The 25962-nt window shown below is 33.1% G+C and overlaps 1 protein-coding gene across 1 annotated transcript in view; it reads left to right on the plus strand.

Annotated features, from left to right (window-relative positions):
• The window catches only part of Tbc1d5 (TBC1 domain family member 5), a 454552-nt gene that overhangs the window by 118252 nt on the left and 310338 nt on the right, over positions 1–25962 (plus strand). Inside the window, exon 3 of the mRNA XM_048801010.1 lies at positions 9527–9658. Within this exon, the coding sequence (XP_048656967.1) occupies positions 9562–9658 (97 nt within the window). The 5' untranslated portion in view covers positions 9527–9561. The remainder of the gene's footprint in view (positions 1–9526; positions 9659–25962) is intronic.

The raw sequence follows: 25962 nt of genomic DNA on the forward strand, positions 1-25962 counted from the left end.
TGATTTATTTAATCTTTGTGTCAGTCATAAGTAGTGTATGAAATTAAAAAGTAGATATAATTTGTCTTACAGAGTGTCATCTTTTATCTCGAATTTAATTCATCTGAAGAAAAAATAATTGCAACAAAAGTAAAATCATCTTTCAAAACAAGAAAAGTAGAATTAGTTATAACATACCTTATTTATGTTTAGATGTGTGGATTTTTAATAAAATTGACTTAAAAGATTAGCCACACAAGATTGTCTACTGTATACCAAATCTGAACCAGATGTTATTCTGAAGGCCTTTCAAGCTTATCTTTCTTATTGAAATATTACCCTTTTTGTAAATGCATAAGGATACTTGGAAATTCCAGTGGTGGTTCTCTTTTTCATGAACTTTATTTGATTCTTCATAATCACTGCTTTATGACATTTTCATCATTGGATACTATGTATTTCTTTTATTTATTTTTGGAAGTTTAACTTTGTAAAGCATCCATATTTAAGTTATAACATTACCTTCTCAGGAATTTCTTTATTCTTCTTCCCTCCCTCCCTTCCTTCCTTCCTTTCTTTCTGCATTACAATTCTTAATACACCATTATATCATAATTTATCATATCTCTGATTATATATAGGGTATGTTGACACCAAATTCACATCTTCATACTTTACATTTAAATTTTCAAAGTTGAAACAAAAAGGCTTGTGACAGTTCTCACCCGCTGTACAGGTATATCTACCAGCTAATCTCATTTCAGTCCAAATAAGAGTAAAGAGCACACATTGAGTAAAATGCACAGATTTCATGGACCCTTTTGTTTTCTTTGGTTCTAGTGTAAAACAGAGGGTTTTCTGGCTGAAGGACAGTGTTAAAGATAACAGCTTTCTATCTTATGCAGGTAATAGTATGAATAAGCACAGGTAAGTGTAGGTGGCAAAAGTATGCCTGCTCAGACACACCCTCACACACAAGTGCACACACCTGCTCTGCAAGAGTGGCCTTAGAAATCTATTGGTCCTCAGGGAACTCAGGTTCTCCTTTTCCTCCTATGGTTCTGAGCATGTACTGTAACAGCAGCACAGACCAGGTGTCTGCTGGACTCCTTAGCCTAGAGAGGACCCTATCTGGGACTAACTCTCTCCTCCTTTAATTATTATTTGAAGATCTTACTCACCTAGTTTTTTAGTCTGTTTCATTTTACTTTTTGTGGTGCTAGAGATCATACAGTGCCTTGTGCATGGTAGACAAATGCTCCACTACTGAGCTGCTATTTCCCAGCCTTCTATTCGGTTTCATGGGATCTATCTCCTCAAATATCAAGTCTATTTTAGAAATTTTATTTTGTGCCAATATATGTCCCTCACATATACCTAAGAACTTTTTAAGTTAATTTAAATTAGTATTTAACTCAGAGTTAAATTTCTTCTCATTGTGTTTTATTATGACTCTTTAAAACTTTATCCAGAATGCCATAATAAAAAAAATAAGGTTACATTCCCTGGGTGATAACTTTGCTTTACTAGAATTTAGAGGAATTGTCCATAGTAAACAAAATAGAAACAAATGTGTAATATATTAGATAGTGTTAAATGTTTTAAGAAAAATAAAGCTGTTAAGGGGATTGGGTTGGAGGGGTATAAAGTTGTACATCTGGGAGTGTGGTCCTCAGTGGACTCACAAACAAAGCAACTGTTGAGGCAGGACCTAAAAGCAATTGGGGTGAGAATCCTCTGGATATTTGTTTTTGGAAAGAAGAAAGGACAACCCTTGCCCCTCTTCCTTTGCTAAGAACTTGCTCAGCACATTTGAGGAACTATCAACAGACCTTGAAGACTGGAGGATTGGAGTGAAAAGTGGAGAGAGTTGTGGATCAAAGTTCAAAGCAGTAGCAGGGAGCAAAATTGTATAGAGCTTTGTGGAAATTTTTTATTTTATTCTGAGAAGAGAAGCCATTAACTTGTGAGCAAAAAAGAAATATGGATGGCAGCTGAGTTAAATTTTAAATGGATCAGTTAGGTAACTGTAGAAAGCATGGCTGGGAACAGGAAGCTTATTGGAGAGTTTTATATAGACCACAATGTGGGTGGCAATGACTTGGATGAGTTGAGTGTGGTACACAGTGATCTGCTTCTGGAGTTTGTTTTGAGGTTGTAATGGACAAGATATGCCAATGGATTAGATAGGATCCAGGAAAAGCTTTTTATGCTGGCCTCAATTTGAGCAGATATCTGAATGATACGAAGGAGAGAGTATTCCCAGAGGAATAACAGGAGATATGCAAAGACCTAAAGTGGCAATGAGCAGTATTTATATTTGAAGTGTAAGAAAAACCAATCCTGTGGGTAGAGCATATTGAGGGAAAAGGGAGAGTAGAATCAAAGGGTTATTCATGGACATGAATATAAGGCTTCTTAAAGAGTTTGGACTTTATGCTAAAAGTATTGGGAAACTATAATGGCAAAAAAAAAAAAATCACATTGACTATTGTGTGGTAAGATTTAGGAAGGTTTTTTTTTTTTTTTTGGTGTCGGGGATTGAACTCAGGGCCCTGTGCATGTGAGGCAAGCGTTCTACCAACTGAGCTATATTCCCAGCCCAAGGAAGCTGGTTTATTAGGCTGATTTCATGTATAAGTTTTAGAAAATATCAATGTAGTGATGATTCTAATAATATAACAAGAATTATATATTGTAACATATATTATAACAAGAATGCCAGAGGTAGAGTCAAGCTAGGATTGGCTAATGCACTATAATTAATAGTCTACATCTTTGTAATTGAGAGAAAAGTCTCTAGAAGCCTCTCACATTGAGTGACTTGTCCCAGCCAAACTGATGAAAGGAACAAGATTGTTATGATTGGCTTTATAACAACAGTGAAGAATAGAAGCAGGAAGACCAGTTGGGAGGGCATTAGAAGAATTCAGTGAGAGAGATGAAACTAGGACTAAAGTGTCAGGAGAAGTGTTTTTCCAGAAAGAGAACAAACTTACGAAAAAGTTTTTAAGAATTTTTTTTTTTTTTACTTAAGTCTTATATTACATACTTACTATGGACTGAATGTTGTCACCCCACACCCCCAGTTCATATGTTGAAAAAGCCCCAATCTCTAATGTGAAGATGTTTGGAAGTGGGGCCTTTGGGAAATAATTAGGTCACTGGAGGAAAGCCTTCATTAATGAGATTAATCCCTTTATGGAAGGTATGGGGGAGAGAAATGACCTCTCTCTCCTCTATATAAGGATATAGCAAAAATATATCCATTTGCAAATGAGGAACTGAACCTACTCCCACTTTGAACTTGGATTTCTTAGTCTTCAGGTCTGTGAAAAACAAATAGCTTAAGCCACCCAGTCAATAGTATTTTTATTATAGCAGTTTTAACTGATCAAGTCTAACTTGAAACTTTCATGTATTCTGCATAGTTTTCATTGTGTACATTGTTAGTGTAGTATGTTAATTTTCAGTGGACAGTTAACCCTAAACCTTTGTTCTAACAGTATAAAATTATAAGGATTAAGTAACTTTTTTAAAAAAAAATCATTGTTCTTGAATGAAGAACTTTATTGTGTAGTCCTGTACCTGTTTATTAAATAGCACTTTATATTACAACTTTATGACTGGTAAAAATGAGTTGGGGTTTTAGGGTTTTACCAATGGGTGATACTTAATATTGAATGACATGTATTAAGACAAATGCTTTTATATATGATTTATTTGGCATTGTAAATGCATTTATCTTGTGAGAAACAGAACCCCTGTTGTCAAATGAAGTATTCTGGAAAGGCTTGGAGTAAATAAATAATAAAACTACTTTGATATACAATCTAACAATATTAAATATTAAGACTTTCAAATGATTGATTTTTAACAATTAATCTCTTTAAAGTCCAGTGTAACACTTTTGCATTAAAGCTTGACAGAATTTAAAAATTGAACACTGTTCTTTTTTCTTTTTTTCTTCCTCCCTTCTTCCCTTGTAATTAAGACTTCAGAGAACATCATTAATTCCAATTGTCAACTGTACCTTTAGCTACTAACACTTAAAGGTGTTTTTTCCTAATTTTATAGATAATGTTAATTACCTCACCTCCTATTATAATAATAGAGCTTCTATTAATAAAAACTTGCTTTTATAGCCAAGACATCATATTTCAGGTTAAATATTCATCATAATAAATACATGCTATCTGTAACACACATTTATGCTGTATCCCTTCCTTTTATAATTATATTCTGGAAATAGCCTATTTAAGCTCTTTGATATGCTTTTATTATTGAAGAAATCTTTGTGTGAAATAATATTACTTTGTCATTTCAGTGTTTGACTTTTTAAGTTTACCATCAGTGAATTTAAATGAATGTAGTATGCTTATGAGCTTTTTTGAATATGGATGTCTTTAGAATGACACAACTCAGAATGCTAATTCAATACCTAAGTATTAGAAACAGTGAAGTAATGTATATAAACTGAAATACACAAAACCTAGAGGTTCTGTTATAATCATTTTAAAAGAGAAAGTATTATTCATTCAGTCTATCATTTTATCTGTACAGTGGTAATAATTTCAAGTTTTTGAGACGCTTATGCATGTGAAAGAAGTTTTAAAATGTTTTCATGTACTTTAAAACTGTCTTCCAAACTTCAGTGCTAAACTTCCACCATTTTGTTAATCATTAGCACAGGACTTCCCTCTTTTTAGACAGATCAGTTTTACATTTAATGCTATAAGAATCAGATATGTGAAACTAGTGCAGGTATCTTTAAGATTGTCCTTAGAAGGTAACTTAATTTAAGATGAGATGGAAATTTCCATCTAATTTGTCAGTTTCTGTGACCAGGATAGTACTAAAACCAGTTTTGAGTTTTCTGAATTTCAAATTTATGTAAAACAGGGAAACTTGTTATTTATAAAGTTATAAGAAAGTAAAGACAGTCCCTTTTCCATAAAAATTGGGTATCATTTTTATCAAGAAGTCTAGACATAGCTGTGTAGCATTTGAGCGAACTGAAATGTATCTCTCATGGATTTGAGTAGTCATTTACAAAGAGGCCTACTTCTGGCCTTTCTGTGTTTTTCTCTATGTAGAAACTAGATGGTAGAGATCAAGTATAGAAGTCAAAGTTTGTAATACAAATTTAAGATGTAATGGATCATTAAAACTCAAAGTTTTTGTTAATTTTAGAGTGATTATTTTTAAAACTAAAGACAAAACTACCTTCATTTTTGTATGAATTGTTATCAAATATTTTCATATAGTGTGATAAAGGTATTGAATTTATATGTAAGAAATATCAAAATAAGTACAGAGACATATTTTCTTGTGGTATATTTATGAAAGAAATTGAGAATTTCTTAAAAGTATTTCACAATTTAAAGCCATGTTTTATTCTGATTTTTATAAGGTAATCAGCATAGCAATAACGGACACATTTGAGTATTTTTGTATATTCTAAAATGCCAAAATAGCTCTTTATATTAAAATAAAACAACAAAAAGTGCCAACTTTTTAATAGTTACTTTTGCAGTAGATCATTATTTAAGATTATAATCAAAAGAAAACTAAGAATATTTTTCACACTTTTTCTCTTCCACAGATTGCTTGAAAATAACTCATTATTAATAGTCATCAGGTTTACTTTTATTAGTTATAAAAGCATTTCAGTATCTCAGTCAAAACTATAGGCATCATAAATTTGGAGATAGTGGATTCCTGATTATATAGAATGATTATAGATTAATGTATTCCAGTTTGGGGGGTGGGGTTACCATATACTTGCCAAGTACTGAAGATTTATAATTATAACTAAATTCATTGAAACATTAGTGAGCTTAATTTCCTTTAAGTTGTTGAAAAGATCTTTAAGTATCTTGTAATACGTTGAATGAATATATAAACATCATCCTATTGTAGTATATCTTAATTTAATAATAAAATATAAAAAGACATTTTTCTTTGTTTTCAGGGTCTGGGGCTTGAACCACAGCCCCTGCAAAGCAAGCACTCTACCTCTGAGCTGCAAGTCTTTTTTTTTTTTTTTTTTTAAATTTGAGATAAGGTCTTTCTGCTTTGTCCTAGCTGGCCTCAAACTTTTGTATTCCTCTTCCAATAGCCTTTCAAGTAGCTGAGATTACAGGCATTTGTCACTAAATGTGGTAACAATTTTTTTTTTAATTCGCCCCCTCCTACCCCCTCCCAGCACCTCCTTGAGTAGGGGATCTTCTATGTTGCCTATACTGGTCTTAAACCCCTGAGCTCCAGAGAGCCTCCTGTCTCAGCTTCTGAATAGTTTGAACTATAGGTACATGCCACAACACCTGGCTTGTTGTTCCTTTTTAAAATAGACTTTGATATCAATTTGCTTGTCAGTTGTCTGTTATTTATAAAGTTTAAAATTCATACAAATCATTTTAGGTATGTGAAATCTATAATACAAAGAGAAATTTAGGTAACGAAGTTATAAAAACAAAGTTAAGGATATTAAAGAAATTTTAAGGTAAATCTAGCTGTTAACTTGGAATAAGTCATTTAAAAATTTTTAATTTCATATTTTTAAGATGTAGCAACATGGATATGAATATTACATTAAAAATAGTTGCCCAGATACAATTTCAGAATCTGTTTAATCTGTTCTGCACAGTATTTATTTCTAAATTTGAATTATTTGCCACAATTACAAGTACGGGGAGTTCACAGAAAATTCTGTATATCTATTTTATCTTGAAAGAGCTGAAGCAGAATTAAGGGTGTTTCATTATTCACAGACTCATCATCTTACGCCTTGTTTTATACTTGGTCTGTGTGCCTCATTGACTTATTGAGATCCCCTTGTAGTATATGAGAAAGAATATAAGCTCTGGATCTAGACAGAATGTGTTCAAATTCTGGCTTCAGTACTTTCTAATTGTGTTACTCTAGACAAATTTAATTAGTTTTCTCTTAAACTAATTGGAAAACAAAGACAATGAAGACACATCATCACCAAGTTGTAAGAAAGATTAAATTCTTCATGTACACTTATCATTTCGAGTGTTTTCACAACAGTATTCGTTGTTTGCAAATGTACACTGTAATTAATAACGCTTTTTGCCTGAAGATAATAGGCATTTAAATTTGGTTAGCCTTATTGTTGCAGAAGACTTTCTTTTCATTAATTTGTTCAACAGGATTATCAGATTTTTTAATAACTTATATATTATCTGATTATCTATATTTTGCTACCCTCTAGTAGATAATTTCCCAGAGTTCCTTTTATAGATGTGTATTGATTTGCATACATATGAAGCAAATAGTGACAACTATTTTAAATCTATGGATTTAGGGTTTTCTGGCTTTAGAAATTTTTTATTTTATCTCTACAATATAAGTTTTCTATTTTCCTTAAGCCTTTGATTCTGTTGTTTTAGCCACAGTCCCAGGGCATAGGACTTGTTAACATCATACTGTGATTTGTGGGTGGGTGAGGAGTTGGAGGATTCTAATAAAAATGGTGGAAATGAACAGGAAAGGCGTGTTTTACAAGGTGAGGATTTTAGAGAAAAAGTGAATGGAATGGAGGAACATTTTGTATTGGGAAAAGTTGATCAAGGATTTGTGTATTCATGAGTATCACTGAGACCTTTTCTCCATAGCTAAGGACTATATCTTATAAAATTAAGTACTCATTTTCTTTTGGACTTGCTTTTCCCATTTATTTTTTCTCATTTTTTTTCTTTCATGTCTTCTCTGACATAGAAATTTAAAATATTATTTTACTTGCATTATTTTGGATAAAATTGATGAGCCTGGTTTATTTTTTGTAAGAATTCTGATTTGAAAAGTTAATTTGTACCCTATGGCTATAGAAAAATTACAAGAAGTTAACATGTGAGTTTTCCATTGTTGTGCCAAAGTACCTGTGAAATCAACTTAAAGGAGGTAAGGTTTATATTGGCTCACAGTTCTAGAGGTTTTGGTGCATAATTGGTTGGTTCAATTGCTTTTGGGTGGGTAGAATATTATGGTAGGAGTTGCATGGTGGAGGGAGCAAAGCTGCCTACCTTATGTCTGCTGGGAGGTAAAGACAGAGAGGAAGGGGCCAGGGCCACTATAGCCTTCCAGGGCATGCCCTCCAATGACCTAACTTCCTTCAACTATAGCTGTTCTCAAGTTACTGCCCCTTTCCAATAGTGCCATCAGCTGGGGACCAAGCCTTTTACACATGAGCTTTGGGGGGGACATTTAGGATCTTAACCACAATAGTTAAGGTACCTTAGAAATTCAAGATTTATTTTTTAATGTTTTCAATTTGGAATAATGTAGAACAAGAATATTTGGAATAAGAATTGAGGGGAAGCTCTGTCAAAATCATAAAATATATAGGTGGTTACTTATGTAATTGTGCCTTTGTAAGCATAACACAAGAAATAAACCCATGATGGAGATACAGTCATATTTTGATGCATAAAAATGAAAAATGTATACTTTCTGTCACAAAATACCCTTATGTCATAACAACTTAAAGATGGACACACTTTGAGAAAAATGTGTCATACGCCAGAGACTTAATATACTTAATATTTAAAGCATGTTTTCAAATCGTAACAACAAATAATTGTCAAAGAAACATAGAAAATCTTTAGTAATCACATTGCAGTTTCTTAATACTCAATGAATCTCTGTTGTGTCAGTTCAAAAAGATCCACACAAGCCTAAGGGAAATGAACTTTTATATTATATTCAAATCTTGCTAAAGCACAATTTACCAAAAAGTTATATAATCTTAATTTACAAATATATTTTACAATCCAGCAAGTATACTTACAGGAATGTATCTTAAGGAAATGGTCATGGGTTTGACACAGAGATATTTACTGTGAGGTTGTTTATGGTATTGAACAACTGAGAGCATCCTAATTGTTTACTAATAAGATATTGGTTGCATAAATTGTGATAGCTACATGATGGGATGCTAGGGATCCATTAGAAATGGTAACGTACACATATTTTTATTGTAGTGGGAAGGAAGACACTCATGATAAATCATTGTTTATCATGATGGATCACATTAAAAACACATGTGTTTTAAATATCCACAACAAAAACAAGAAAAGTATGTATGTTACATGGAAATTGTAACAGTGCTGTTTCTAGCTAGTATAGTTGTATAAATGATTATCATTTGCTGAATTTTTTGTACTTTGAAGGTTTCTATTGTGAATGTATTATTTTTGTAGTAAAAGATGCCATAAATGTAAAAACAGGGTTTGTTTTTTAACTTCCAGTTCAGCTGTTTGTGCAAAATTTTACTGAAAATAAATGTGATTCAACATTGAAATAAAGGATATAAGTGAAGTTCAAATTTTGGGAGAATGTGTTTAAATGGAAATTTTTTGCCACCTTCTTTGCATAAGCCTACTAAGGTGTAGTAACAGTCCCTGGAGCCTGTGGAAAACTTGTTAATGTCTGTAATGCTCATTTAATCATTTCAGTCTTATATTTCTTCCTTGTCATAGGTGAAAGAAAGAAAAAATATTTTTTCTTTATTTTTATTTCCTAGGAAGTTCCTTTTGGTGATACTGTCCAGTTTCTACAATGTATCATTCCTTATCTGAAACTAGACATCCTCTGCAGCCGGAAGAACAAGAAGTAGGCATTGACCCCTTGTCCAGTTATTCAAACAAGTCTGGAGGTGAGTTTTGTATGCAATTGCTGTCTAGGAATGCTAGGAAACCTAGCATAGGGGTTCCAGTTAGCTTGATCCGCCTTGTGGGTATAGTTTTCACCAGGAAACTTCAAGAACTTTAAGAACTTTTCCCTGGATATTTACAGAACACTGTTGACACTAATGAATGCTACAAAAAGTCTACTTTGAATTACAGACGGAAGCATTACTCAAATGTTTAATACACTGTCATTCTTGGGGCGGGGCAGGAAAGAGAATAAACTATGATGTCAGCATACAAATGCAGAGTCCTTTCTCAAACATTTTAAAGGTATTGATTTTTTACAGGGATTTTTCACTGCTTTAGCAAGTTTACTCCAGGATTAAAAAATAATTGCCTGAGTTTTTTGTTTGTTTGTTTTTTCTCTTCCTTTTGCAAATAATTGAAAATTTGACATACTTCTAAAGATGTATACTCAAATTATTCAGTTGTAAACTGTTAAAAAGTAGACTATAGTCAGCGTCTGTCCTATTAAAACCTAACAAATGTGTCTATGTTAAAATGTGTCTAGATAAAAATCTTTATTTTCTTAGTGTTTACTTAATGATAGTAATATACTTAAAAGGAAGGAATGAATGTGTGAGAATTTTTGAAGCCTTATCCTTAGTTTTAGGTATATCATTAAATATTTGATTAAACTCATTGACTCAGTGACTAATTGTAATTTTGCACTCATGAAATGTATATATCAGGTTTTAAAAAATTTAATGATTTTTTTTTTTTTTTTTTACACAAATGGAGCACAACTTTTCATTTTCTGGTGGTACGTGCTGTAGAGTTGCAACATTCCGGCAATCATACCCGTTGTATCAGGTTTTGAGGTCTATTTTAAAATACCTTAAATTAGTCAAAGTAATTAATATGTGTTTTATGCTTAAAATAAAATTATTGTTTTGTGTGTGTTCATATTAATGTCAAGGGCTGACATTAGCTCGTGTTTTGAGAATTTGAAGAATTGGTTGACTACTAAATTGGCTATATCTTTAGAATGTAAGCCTTTTTATGGAGTTTATTATTATTATTTTTTTGTGTGTGTATCTTTAATATCTGCATCATGCAAATGCCATTGATGTTTTGAAAAATAGTAGAATTTCAAAATGACTTTGTGATATTTTTGTTTTCATATTTTCTTACATAAAGACTCAACAGCCTGATGTTTAAGAATTTGATAATATGAAAGTATGACCATTTTATTTTCAGTATTTTAATAGTAAGCATGAAAGCTTTCCCAGTAGTAAGCATGAAAGTAAGCATGAAAGCTTTTCAAGTGAGGATTTGTCTTAAATGTAATTAATACCTATAAGCAGTACTCACCATGAAATAAGTTAAATAAATTTGCTCATACTTCTATAAGTGTTTTACATGTACATAAAATACTTTAATACAGTTTTCATACTATTTCTGGCTTTTATGCTTAGTGGAGAATATAGTTTTCTGTTTTTTAAGTGCATATTTTTCTCTAGTCTATTTCATTAAATATTAAAAAAAATTTAAATTAATTTTATCCTTTATTGTTTACAGAATGAGTAGTTACCTTTACTGAAAAGGCTTTTCATTTATATCCTAGCCTAACATTTCTATGACATACTGAGTTATTAGGAGTGAATTGATGTTTAAAAGTGCCATTAATTCATTTACCCCAAATGTTCATTAACAATGTAAATGTATGCTGATGTTCTATGAGACAAGGAAGTGACTAATGACTCTTCCAACTAACAACACTTAAAATGAATAGAAACTTTAGATAGCTAATCTTGAAGTAATCAAGACCCTCATTCAGCTTGGCATCTCTGTATGCTCTAAAACAGCTGTCAACTGTTAAAAATATATACAAAACACACATACACACATACACACACACATGCAGAAAGAGAGATATGTAAATATCTAGTTCTTCAAAGCCATAAAGGCTACTAACCATAGTGGATTTTTTGCATTGTATATGTAAACATTTTATATAAAGTATCTATTTCATCTTCTTGGATTTCGTTTTTGAAGAAAAACATATATTGCATTTTAATAAGATTGTCATGTTTACTTGAAGAATCATCACCTTTCTAGTATGTTTGTTTATTTTAATTTGTCTTCCATGGGATTTTTTTCAAGTATTTTGAAGCCTTTTACACATTTCTGCTACAATCTTTAGGGAATTTGTGGCTACCAGATGACTTGTTTTCTAAGTAAACACTGGACTTCAGTCAGTGGTTTGCCTGCATATGAGTCATGTATAATTGAAAAAAAAATTGTTATATACACTATTAGTAAACAAAAGTCTTTATTTTCTTAGTTCTGAATTTTAACATTCATATGGAAAGAGTATAGCTGAATGTTTCTGAGAATTTATGAAGTGATTAGTAAAAATTACCAGGTAATGGGGTGTGGGGAGGAGGGAGGGAGGGAGGGAGAGAACTGCAAATTACTGTTTATTTTCATGGCTAGTTGAGGAAAAAAATGTAAGAGCAGAAGAAAGTACTATTTATACCTACATATAAATATTAGGGGGTATGTTCCAAGTGAATTAAATTTTTTCTTGGCATCCTTTTTCAAATAAGGAACAGCACAGAAAATATGATATTTTCTCTGTACCCTGTTAGAATTGGTTATATATATATAAATTGCTACCTTAAATTCTAAGATCTCTGATCATAGGGAAATAATAACTGATCAGATACCTATAATTCAAAGAATTTTTTTTAAAAAGGAAAATATTTGTTATATGTCATGATTGTTTTTGGCATGTGACTTTTAATCATTAATTAAATGGAAAAGTAATTTATTTTTAACTGAAAATATCAATATCAAGATTTAGTGCAGTTTAAACTAATTAAATAACATTATTGGAATAAATAGTTGTTTTCCCAAGTTTATAAGTTGTTGGAATGTGGCTTATGAGAAAAGGACATTTTCCTTCATTAGATTCCTTTGAAAATAGCCTTTTGTTACATACTACCAAAATTTTTAACTTCAACTCTAAATGCCACAGTACTCACCTTCTTACAGCTTTTATAATAATTACTTGACATCTTTGCCTTTTTATAATCTGTCTCAAACCTCCCTACCTTTATGTATAAAATATTTATTAACCTACTTTTAAAAATACAAGATATTCACAATTCTGCCACTCTATTTTTTGCCTCCTTTAAAATTTTGTCCTAAATTTGCTTTTTTTTTTCATTACAGTGCCATAGAGTTTTAGAACTAAAAGGGAATGTCCTGAATTTATTGATGAAGAAATTGGAGTAATTAAAATACTTAAGTTGATATGGTAAAATTATGATGTTATGTCATGGCCTTTAGTTTAAAATCTTTGTCCTTGGTACTCTTCTTGTACTCCATACTACACTCCACCCCACAATCCAGTAGTGGTGGATTTAGATTTGAGTGAAAGATGAATTTGTTCTGCCAAAGATAGATATCTGACCAAGGTACCAACCTGTCTGAGGCAGTTTATATTTCTGTCCTGCTCTATCTAATTAGCTAGAGTCATTTTTAGGAAGGAGAAAAATTCTTTCAATTTCTTAACTGATTTACAGCTCTTTAGTAAGTATACTATTTTACTAAAGATGAAATCCATACTCAACTATGATGTGTATGGCTGTTTGTTTTCCTTTTCTTGCCCGGTTCAGATGTGATGAGACAGTTCTAGGGTATGGGCCTCCTCTCATACCATTGTTCTTTGGCATTTTTCTTGTTTTCTTCATATTACTCCACAGAATATGTAATCTTATGTTAATTTGTTTTCTTGATTATTATCTTGTCTCAAATGTAGCCTTTATGAAGGCAGGAACCATGCTGGAATTGTTTGTATATCTAGCCCCTGGCACATGAGCTTCATTGAATAATTTGTCTAATGAAGTTGTTGTTACCAGTTTGAGCACTATATTAATCAATAATTGCTTAATATCTATATTCCATCTACTTTTCTCCTTTATTTTCTAAATTATAATGTATGAAATCTGTTTTATTGTCCCTGGTTATTCTAGTACTTGAATTTTTCTTAAAGTTTCAGAAGTCGGTGTACTCTCCTCTTTGGTCTTTTTGACCTCTCTTCCTTTCAAGTCCTTCTTAAAAATCACTTTTTTGGGCTGGGGATATAGCTCAGTTGGTAGAGAACTTGCCTTGCATGCACAAGGTACTGGGTTCAATCCTCAGCTCCATAATAATAATAATAAATAATAATAATAATCACTTTTTCCATGTTTTCCTTTAATGATGTCATATATCTAAATTTCCACAAGGACAAGGTAGAGTTTTCTGCTTAGTAAATGTCAATTTATGACACCCTAATTAACTCACAGCAGTAATTACTTTGCAAAAGAAAGCTAAGGAAATAAATGATGACTGTTTCCAACTTTTTGGGTGTACAGAATATGTTTAGTATGCTTACATAAATTTAATATGTACTTTTACAGCTTTTTTTTTTTTTTTTTTGGATGGTGCTGGGGATTGAACCCAGGGCTTTGTGCATGCCAAGCAAGTGTTCTGCCACTGAGCTACACTCCCTTCCCATATATAGCTTTTAATGAAATTTTTGTAAACATAATGCTTCAAATTGTGGTATGGAGCAAATGTACTTTATTTTGCAAATGAAATACTGTAGAATCAACAGACTGTATGTGATGGCAGCTTTTAAGTTTACAATACTTTTAATGTGTTTTATTATTCAGTAAATACTTGAGTGCCTTCTGTGCACTACATTTATTTATATATTTATTTATTTTTTGATTAAAAAAAAAATGTTTAGTTTTCAGTGGACACAACATCTTTGTATGTGGTGCTGAGGATCGAACCCGGGGCCGCACGCATGCCAAGCAAGCGCGCTACCACTTGAGCCATATCCCCAGCCCATATTTATTTATTTTTATATGGTGCTGAGGACTGAACCCTATGCCTCACATGTGCTAGGGTACTAAGCACATGCTCTACCACTGAGCCACAATCCCAGCCCTCTACACATTGCTTTAAATGCTAGAAATGAAAAAAGATAAAAATAGTTCTGAATGCTCTGTTGTCAAGTTTCATTGCAGGATTTGGGGGTACCATACAGAAAAGCAAAGGGCCAATTAAGATATAGAATAGTGAATACTTTCCCAGAGGAATTTATAGTATGCTCAGCTCTTATATTAATGGGTAGAGAGAACAACTTAAACTTGGAGAAGTGGTAGATTGAGTAAGTTGTGGTTTCTTCCTAAGCCACAACCTAGATGATGAGTACATGTTAGCTAGGTGGGATTACATAAATAGTATGTGCATTGGATTTGCCCTTGATTGAACATGAGGATTTTGAGAGTAGAATTAAAGACTAAAGTTCAAATGAGACTGAAAACTAGGATCATGAAGCCTACTTATACTAAGAATAGTGGGCAGTTCATCAAAGGAATGTTATAGCCTGATTTCCATTTTAGAAAAATTATCTGGCTATCGTAAGGTGAGTAAACTGTAGTGGTAGGGTAAGACTGTAAGTTGAATAATCAATTAAGAAGCTGTTAGTCTAGGTGAGAAATGATAGGGGCTTATACTGGAAATGTAGTGAAGTGGAAACATCTGAGAAGTATTTAGGAGGCAGAATTGACAGTACTCAATATTTGACTTGATATGAGATGTAGGGGAGAGAATTTTGAAGGCACATCAAGTTTTCTGAGTACCAGTTAAGACTGTGATAATGCTTGCATTGAGATGGGCAATTTAGAGAAAGAATTTTGCTTGGTGCAGCAGGGACTCCCGGTAGGCATCAGAAAAGATTCTAAGAAGTTCAGTTTCAGATACAAGTTGGAATTGCCTAATAGCATTCAAATGAAGATATACATGTACGGGTCTGGGTAAAGATAAAGATGTGTCAGCCTAGGGAATGGTGTAATCACTCCATAACAGCATGTAGTGCAAGAAGAGTACCAAGATTTTTAAAAAGCCACTTGATGATCTTGTAGCAAATGGCCTTTTGCAGGCTCCTGCAGAGGAGACTAAGAAGTAGTGATTGAGGAGCAGAAAGAAAACCAGGAGAGGCCGGAGTCATACAAGTGAAGGTGTCAGAAAAGAATGAGCAAAAACTTTCAGATGTTTGTTGAAAGTTAAGAAATAGAGGCATTCAATGAACTAAGTCATTGTGACTGTGATAAATGCAGTGGTTTTTGTAATCTTAAGATTCCATAGTCTAATACTCTTTCATATAAATCAATCATTTTCTATTCTAAGCTGGCATGAGGAATAGAGAAAGAAGGTATAATAATACTTGAAAAATTAAAAAAGGAAGAGGAGTTCAGGGAGCTTGGAAGTCTGGAGGAGATATAATGTAGAGCAAAGATGGAAGAGCATATAGAAAGGAAGAAGGATGTTATTTTTGGTAGAAAATGGGAAGGAAGAAGAAGATAATGGTGTTTAGGTACTGTAAGTTCATCAGGTTTGTGGCAGAGAATTCAAAGAAATATCACTGATACTTTAATCTATTTCGATAAGTTAGGACTACGTTATTTGCTGAGAGTGAATAACAATGTGGAGCAGTTGAAGATTTGTGAAGAGGGAAAGAGATTAGAATGAGTTGATAAAGAAGGTAGAACCTTAGGCATCATTTTAACAGGTGATAATAGCTTATAAACTTGTGTGATTATGTCCAGATTTCAGTAGCTAGGATTTGGTGACAAAAGCAGGCAGGGATTTTATGTCAGATAACAGGTAGACAGTAGTTAAGAAAATCAGTGGTCGAAGATTTTATTGATGGATTGAGAATATAAGGAAGTTTGCTCAAAATAAGGGATTCTTAGAAGGCAGAGTAGAAAATTTTAAGGGATAGAGTCAGGGGGAACGAAACAGTAGTGATGATGGGAGTCCAACAGGGGACGTGGAAGCAGTAGGGGTAAAGTTTTGCTTGATGACTAAGAGTCAGTGATGGTTAGAGAGTAGCAAGCTTTTCACAGTGAGTTTTAATAATCTAAAATGTTGTATATTATATTTTATGCCTTGCTAATTAATGTTTGCTCACAATTCCCCCAAATTAGTAATATGGTCTCAAATCACTTCTTTTTATTATTATGTGTTAGATAAATATATGAATTCAGTGAAACATTGCTTAGTGTTAGTAAACTAGCTTAACATCATATTGACTCTTTATAATACTTTGGATCTATATTAATCTGAATACGTCTTGGTTTGAATTTTATTCTCAATAAAAAACAATTCTCCCTAGATATTAAGGAAGAAGGCAGTGTGGTTAGATGAAAGTTGTTAGGATAGAAAGTCTTCAAGGAAAATAGCTTTATTGAAGGTAAAGATTGTGATATAAATGGAAGAGTATTTAAATGTGGTAACAAGGATTTTTAAAAAGTGGATTATTTTAAAAGATCTGTTTAATTCCTAGTAACAAAACCAAAAATCAATCAAAAGAATAAGAAAACCAGGTATGTCAAGTGGAATGACAATAAGAAGTGACATCAGAGAGTGATGAACATGCCATGCTATTTCCTCTAAATTAAGGTGCTCCTTAAAAAAAAAAAAGTTGAAAATGAGAGACCTCAGTTGAAAGACCATGAATTGGAAATCTGCCAGTCATCCCCCAGAGATGTTAGTTTTATGTTTAAGCGTAATAAAAAGTACAAGAAAAAAGAAAGGTTAAGAGCAGAGGAATTCCCCATGATTAAACATATTTTAGAAGAAATAGAACCTGTATTTTAAAAAAATTGGAAAAATAATTAGGGGAAACATAGAAAAGCAGCATAATAGAATTCTTAGGTACAAGAACTTGCAAAGAAGCTCCAAAGTGAGTAGTGTTTAAAAACATTGTGTTTGATAAAGATATTATAAAGAGAAAATATATAATTTTGTTATTGGAAGTGTATTTATCATATGTAGTTAGTGGTTAAGCTCTTTTCAAGATACTACTGATTGACATGAGTGGATGTAGGCAAAGATAGTAAACCAAAATGGGACTCAAAATTAACATTTAAAGGTAAGGGTCAAATATTGATAGCACTCTGATAGCAAAGAATGTTCCACTTATTCTTTAATATTTGAATTGGCTGATTAAATGTGGATTTTTAAGTTTGTTTTCAAAGTGAGTTGATATTTAGGAAGTTTCACATTTTAATAACAATAGTGAAGTTCACTCTTGGTAAAAGTGTATTTTTTTTTATAAAAAGGTCTTCCAGTCTGATTTTTTTTTTTCATCAAGTTGTTCATTCCTCACTAATTGGATCTGCTTTTTCATTTTATTTCAAATATTTTGTTGGTGTGGCATTTCCTTTTATTTCCTTGAGGAGAGAAGGGCTTCTTGGAAGTTGGATGTGACCAACCTTGCAAATACCTTGATATTATGGTTTTTTTTTTTTTTTTTTTAGGGTTCTGGGAGCAAAGGACATCTCCCTGCTTGTCAATGAACAGAAAAACAACCCTCAGCCATCCTCTCCTTGGGCAAAGATATTTTCCCTGCAATGCTTAGACAAGCAGAAAGGTGTTTTGAACTCCCAAGCATGGAAGGTTGTGTGATGGTGTCTTTTGTGGGTTAATCTAGGTGTCACTAGAACAAACTGAGCAGAAGATTCAGGTGAAGTGACCAATAATGGAGTTATTATCAAAGAATTATATTAGTAGTTTTGTTGCTGATTCCATAGTGGTGCCAGGAAAGACAGTAAATCGAGACTTTGGGAGTATTTAAATAATGAAATAACCAGCTCTGAACTCACATAGTTAAGGAAAGTATATCAGAGTTTTCACCTGGCTTTTCACATGTTAAAGCTTCTTTTCATTTATTTACATGTGAAAACAGATTCTCCTCTCCCCCATGGCTTAATAGTGAAAAAGATAATTAGTTCCTTTTAAGTATCATTCTCCACTTCTCCCATGCTTTTCCTGACTCCTTTCATAGTGTGCACCAATTTTTACAACTGTATCTAAGTCAAACTATTAGTTTTAAAGATATAGGCTTTCTTACTTTGATCTTACCCAGTGAGAGAGAAGGAATGGATATCAAAGGAAGATGAGAATGCAAGAAAAAAAATTAAACCTGACTTTAGGAAAACACTCTAAGACCATTCAGACATCTATTATGTCTACATCCACCCCACTGCCCAAATAGAAATTCCCAGATACCTTCAAAGTTCAAATCTTAAAATTATCTTCTACCTTGCTGTATCATGGTCAGCTATGTAATAAAATATCTAGGAGTATTTTTAAATATCGCTGATGTATTTTGGTAAATTTCTCTCTACATGTAGTTGGGAGTTTAAAAAATTGTTTTACTCTCATTGTATTGGGATATTGATGAATTTTTTTTGTAGGTGGAAGCCAGGGCCCTTGTACTTCTCTTTCAGAGAGGTAAGAGAATTGATATTTTGAATTCCAATAACTTTTTTTTTGGGGGGGGGTGGTGCTGGGGATTGAACCCATGGCCTGTGCATATGAGGCAAGCACTCTACCAACTGAGCTGTATCCCCAGCCCAATAATCATTTTTAACACAGTAGTCAATATACTGTATGGAGTTTTAATTTGTGTTATATTTGTGGGTGTTTAATCTACTTTAGTGTTTTATAAATTTAGGAAGTATACATGCCATTTATATAAGAAGGAGACATGTTTTATTGTGGTATTCGTATTAGTATTTGAATGATTTCCTTTCTTTAAGTATTTAAATGTAGGTTTCCCCCATTACTATTTACTTACATTGATGTTATTAAGTGATGTCTTTGCCAAAAACTTTGATAACCTCTTCGCCCTATTAATTTGTCATTTATCTAAAGTTCACATATTTAACTTTCATTCTATAGGTATTAAAAATAAGTTAGTTTGCTATCACTATACTTTTTCTGGAAGAGGACTTGCTTGTCAATCAAATAGTGGTTTTGAAATCTTCTTCTCAAGAAACACTTGTATTGAGCCAGGCATGGTGGCACACACCTGTAATCCCAGCTGCTTGGGAGGCTGAGGTAGGATTTCGAGTTCAAAGCCAACCTCAGCAATGGTGAGATGCTGAGCAACTCAGACCCTGTCTCTAAATAAAATTCAAAATAGGAATAGGGATGTGGCTCAATGGTTGAGTACTCCAGAGTTCAGTACCAAAACCAAAACAAAACTTGTATTGGTTTGGAATTCATACTATGTAAAATTTCCTGAGAAAGAGTCTCATTTGAAGAATACAGGAAAACACAAAGGAAAAGAAAAATGTTAGTTTCAAGCTGTTGTATTTTCCTATTTTAGGAAAGTCTTAAGTATTTTAAATAGAAGAAATAAAGATAATAATAAAAATTACAAAATTTAATTACATGATCATTTTATTATATGCCCAGTACCAAGAATATAATTTACTTGAGCCTTTAGACAACTATCTGATGTTCTTTTGCTGACATATATTGTATTTCTCTAAATCCTGCCAAAATTTAAATAACTTTAATTTTAGTCAGAAAAACCCAACTAGCTTTGATTGAGATATATTGTGACAATTTATCTTAAGTCAGAATTGAGGCAGTTCATGAACCAACTAATCTTTTATATTATGGGATCAAAATAATTCTTGTATTTCACTTACTGCCTTCTTTCTTCTCCCAAATGTAGAGAGATTTTAACAGCAGTTGATTTCATAGGATTTTGGTTTAGGGAAAATTTTAATAGAATGTGAGTGATTTGACCAAGTTTAGAACACAATCATTAATCTGTATCTATAATTGAACTTATAAATAAATTTGTTTTATTGAACTGATTAATAGATTTTCAATCAGACATGCTTACATGATAGTTAAGAAATTGCAACAATACTTAGGTGAGTGGAAATCAGAGAGGCACACGTTTTTTCACACAGAAAGGGCTGTGGGCCACAGATCTGATATTCACTAATTTGTACAAAAATATTTATTGAGCACCTAGTAACTGGGGAGATAATTTTTTTCTTTTTTTAATTTACTTTTTTTACATTAGTTCTCTTCTTATTATTTTTGCCTTACAATTCTTAATACACCTTTATGCCACAATTTGTCATATCCCTGTACACAAGATATGTTGACAACAAATTCACATCTTCATACATGTATTTTGTATAATGATGAGGGTCTCCTTCCACCATCCATGCTATTCCCCTTCTCCCTCTCTTTCCCTCCCACCCCTCTTCCCTATCTAGAGGTAATCCTCTTCCCCTGCTCTTCTTCCCTACCCCATTTTGAGTCACCCCCCTTATAGCGGAGAAGACATCTGGCATTTATTTTTTGGGGATTGGCTAACTTCACTTAGCATAATCTGCTCTAATGCCATCCATTTCCCTGCAAATGCCATGATCTTATTATTTTTTAGTGCTGAGTAATACTCCATTGTGTATAAATGCCACATTTTTTAATCCATTCATCCATTGAAGGACATCTAGGTTGGCTCCACAGTCTAGCTATTGTGAATTGTGCTGCTATAAACATGGATGTGGCTGTGTCCCTATAGTATGCTGTTTTTAGGTCCTTTGGGTATAGTCTGAGAAGAGGAAGAGCTGGGTCAAATGGTGGTTCCATTCCCAGCTTTCCAAGGCGTCTCCATACTGCTTTCCAAATTGGCTGCACCAATTTACAGTCCCACCAGTAATGTATGAGTGCACCTTTTTTCTGCATCCTCACTAGCACTTGTTGTTGTTTGTTTTCATAATGGCTGCTACTCTTACTGGAGTGAGATGATATCTTAGAGTAGTTTTAATTTGCATTTCTCTGATTGCTAGAGATGATGAGCATTTTTTCATATATTTGTTGATTGATTGTATATCATCTTCTGAGAAGTGTCTGTTCAGGTCCTTGGCCCATTTGTTGATTGGGTTATTATTATTTTTTTTTTTTTGGTGTTTAACTTTTTGAGTTCTTTGTTTACCCTAGAGATTAGAGCTCTATCTGATGTGTGGGGGATAAAAATTTGTTCCCAGGATGTAGGCTCCCTATTTACCTCACATAGTATTTCTCTTGCTGAGAAAAAACTTTTAGTTTGAATTCATCCCATTTGTTGATTCTTGATTTTAATTCTTGTGCTATAGGCATCTTATTAAGGAAATTGGGGCCTAGCCCCACGTGATGGAGATTAGGGCCTACTTTTTCTTCTATTAGACATAGAGTCTCTGGTTTAATTCCTAGATCCTTGATCCATTTTGAGTTAGCTTTTGTGCATGGTGAGAGATAGGGATTCAATTTCATTTTGTTGCATATGGATTTTCAGTTTTCCCAGCACCATTTGTTGAAGATGCTACTCTTTCCTGGGGAGAGAATATTGAACAAGTAGACTGCTTGCTTTCCATGGATTTCACATTTAAGCATGAGAGAGAGATAGTAAAACAGTGAAAGATTAAGTACAGAAATAAAAAATCAGTTATAAATACTAGACAAAGAATTAAAATAGAGTGATGTAATCATCAAGTGACTGGGTGAGTAATGTAGATTCTCAGGAAGGCTTTTGAGAAGGCAATGCTTTGGCTAGATATGAATGACAGACAAGGAGCAGCCAGGTGTGTAAAGAAAGCTGTTTGTGTGTGTGGTGGGGGAATATATTTTAGTATATATCCTTTGACTTGACAGTAGGCATTTAATAAGAGTTGTATCTTCAGAATTTGTTTTTATGTTGTGGTCCTACATATCAGTTGGTTTATGTTCTCTCATTCTTAACAGCAGTTTAATGAAGTACTTTTTACTTAACTTGAGATAAAAGGATGCCCTGAAATTTTCCATTTACCTAAAGCTCATTTTTTTCCCTGTGGTCCATTTTGTACTATGCTACTGGTATTACGGTAGTAACAGTGTATGCATTCTAGTGACACCTTTTCTTTGACCCATTGAGTATGCACATGTGTGTACCCACACATATGAACATACATACATAGGAGTTTTATTTGGGGTGAGGAGGCCATGTAATCATTATTTTCCCTCTGCTGATGTAATGGAGAATTTGTTCCTTTAGGCCATATTAGAACAATGTGTTTAATGCTCTTCAATTTAATTTGCTAGTATCACAATTAATACAATTAGGGTCACTTGAAATGAAACTATTAACAAATTGACTAATTTACTTTAACAATGTCAATGTGTTCTCACAATTACATTTGCTTTAATTAGTGTACAAGCTATTATTTAATAGCACATTTCACATAGGAAAATGTAATACTCCATGTTTCTTTCTTTATAAAAGAAAGAAACTTTTAATGGATTCTGATTTTGTGGAAGAGCTGCTAGTTATAAACCGATGGGGGAGAAAGTAGAAAGTTAGAAAGCAAAGCTTTCAAAAATGTAAAGCATTTCTTGGTATGTACAAATACATATCATATTTATCATTGTTTAAGTAGTATTTGAAACTTTTAGTGGTAGTTAGAAAAAGGAGCATAGATCCTGAAAATTTTCGATTGTGTTCAGTTTTATCTTGTTTTGATTTAATACTGCAGTAATATTCCTATTTATTGCAGTAATTATTCCTAATATTCCTAATATTAGATTATTTCTAATTGCTTGTCTTGATGGAGGGGTATGTAGTGGTTGTAGACTATTTAAAAAATGTAGGAAGCAAAAGTAAATTGATGATCATATGAGTTTTTGTTTTATCTTTTAATACGAGTATTCCTGACCTAAGAAGTACCTCTATTAGCCAGTGAAAACACTCCGGGACATAGGGAGAAAGTTTTTCCACTCCTGTGATCACTTTCACCCAGCCTACTTTTGCTGTGATCAGAAACCTAGGAGGAATACATGATTACAGTGCTACTTGTATATGTGTTAAGTAAGCAGAAGTAGATGAATTGTCAACCAAGCCATGCTTAATAAAATCTGCTTTTCTTTTTAAACACAGGAAGAATTATTATCATGTAATGAAGTTGTGATTTTGTTGGAAGGGAAATGAATGCAATCCAGATAAGATAAAATTTAAAAATTGTAGATGGGCATGGTGATGCATGCCTGTAATCCCAGCAGTTTGGGAGGCTGAGGCAAGAGAGTGGCGAGTTTAAAGCCATCTCAGTAAAAAGCTAGGCACTAAGTAACTCAGTGAGACCCAGTCCCTAAATAAAATACAAAATAGGGCTGGGGATGTGGCTCAGTGGTCCAGTGTCCCTAAGTTCAATCCCTGGTCATCCCCCCCCCCCCCCAAAAAAAAAAAAAAAGTGAATCTTTGTGCCTAATTTAATTGATTTAATAAGTTTCTGTTACTTTTATATTCTTTCCTTTTTAGGCATTGGTCATAGGTATTGGTCAATGACAAATAGAATTGCAAATAACAAAAAGCGGGCATAAGTAATTAGGCAATAAATATTTAAGTGTTAACTGCAAGAAGTTTAATCTACAGACTTTATAAATTAGTTGTATCTCTCATTTCAGTGAGACTCAGGAATAAATTTACTTTTTCAACACTTGTGAATGTTTATGCAACAGTTCCACACTGGATTTATTGTTTATTCCAGATTCTAAGCTCAGTTTACCTAGTTGCTCATTGATGAGTCAAGATATGTTTATTACTGGAAGAACAATCTACTGAACAACTGCAGGAAATTAGGTAATTCTTTACATAGCACTTTGATTTTAGTCTCAGTAAAGTACCACTTAGTTAGTTGCTACATGTACTACAATAAACATTCTCATTTGTTCCTTAATTGACTTTCATTGTACTTGGTTTCAAAATTTCTCTTTAATTTAAAAATGATATATTTAATGACTTCTAAACACCATTGTTAGACTAATAGAATAAATTGAATCTGATTCTATAAATACCCCATCTTTAAAACATAAAATATATACAATAGAGACATTGATTCATTTTATTAAGAATGCCACATGTAAGAAGTTAATTGGCTTTCTTCCAAAACTGGCTTACGTAGTCTTTATTCTTAATGCTTTGTCTTGTGAGTAAGAAATCACCTAAATTTTTTTTTTTAATAAAATAATATGCCAATAAATTGCTTAATGCATTTTAGGACTGAGGATTGATTCAGTTCATGTCAGTGTTAACAGCATTTCAGAAATATCTTCCCTAGCCTATAGAGCAGCCCTTTTTTGCTGGATTAATTGAAGTTTAAAAGAAAGCTCATGAAGGCCTTAACATCTTGTTTTACACATTTGTTCAATCACTTTTCACTGTAACTAGACAAGATTTTCTCTTTGAAAAATCTATCATCCTCCTAGAATAGCTATCACAACATCAAAGGAGAACAAAATTGGAGAACTGACCTTAACTGACTTCAGAATAGAGAGCCTAGAAATAGATGCACACAGTCAATGTATTTTTTTTTTGTAGTTGTAGATGGACAGTATGCCTTTATTTTATTTATTTTTATGTCTAGTCAGTTGATTTTGAAAAAGATCAAAGACAATGTATTGGAGAAAACATAAGCTTCAGAACAATTGGACACTGGAACATTTGGGCATTCATATGCACATATGCTTATGCAAAAGTGAAATTTAAAATAGAAAAGTTATGTCAATAGATTATAAATCTAAATGTAAACTGAAGAATGATAAACTCTCAGAAGATGACATGAGAGAAAATGTTAGGAGACCATGGATTTGATGATAACTTTTGAGATTAGGGAAAAAAAATTCCCCAAAACATGGTGTGCATGAAAGAAAACAAAGGTAAGTTGGACTTCACTGAAATTAAAACCTTTTTCTAACAAAGCTGTTATTAAGAGAATGAACAGACAAGTCATAGAGTGGGAGAAAACATTTTTAGAACATATCTAATAAAATAATAGTATGCAAATAATATAAAGGACTCCTAAAACTAAACCATAAGAAAACACTACAGTTTAAAAATTGGGTAAAGATATGGAAAGAAGCCTCATCAATGTTATATAGATATAGATTGCAGATAAAGATACATATTTCTAGAAAATTGCAGATTAAAACAGTAAAGGGGCTGGGGTTCTGGCTCAGTGGTAGAGCGCTTGCCTAACATATGTGAGGCCCTGGGTTCGATCCTCAGCACCACATACCATAAAGTTAAAAATCCATTGGTGAGATCCAACATGGTGGCGGGCGGAGAGGCACCGCTTTCAATACCCCCTCAGTGATGGGGTCAGAAAGACGAATAGATACGCTTAGATTCTACTTGCAGAGAATCTCCTAGCAAAATTCCACTGAAGAGACTGGCCAGGAGTTACTAGGATTTTTGGAAGTGACAGTTTACCCCAGACGAGTGAATCCCTGCCATGAGACGCAGAGGTCCAGACCTGACAGCCGCTGTCCGTGCGACACGGCGCGGCCGCCTGCCCGCAGCTACTGTGACTGGGCGGCTAGTCTCCGAGACGCAGCTTGGCAGGAAGAGGTCTCTAGCCAAGCCTTCATGAAATAGCGAGCC

Source organism: Marmota marmota, unplaced genomic scaffold, assembly GCF_001458135.2.
Source record: "Marmota marmota marmota unplaced genomic scaffold, marMar, whole genome shotgun sequence".
Lineage (NCBI taxonomy): Eukaryota > Metazoa > Chordata > Mammalia > Rodentia > Sciuridae > Marmota > Marmota marmota.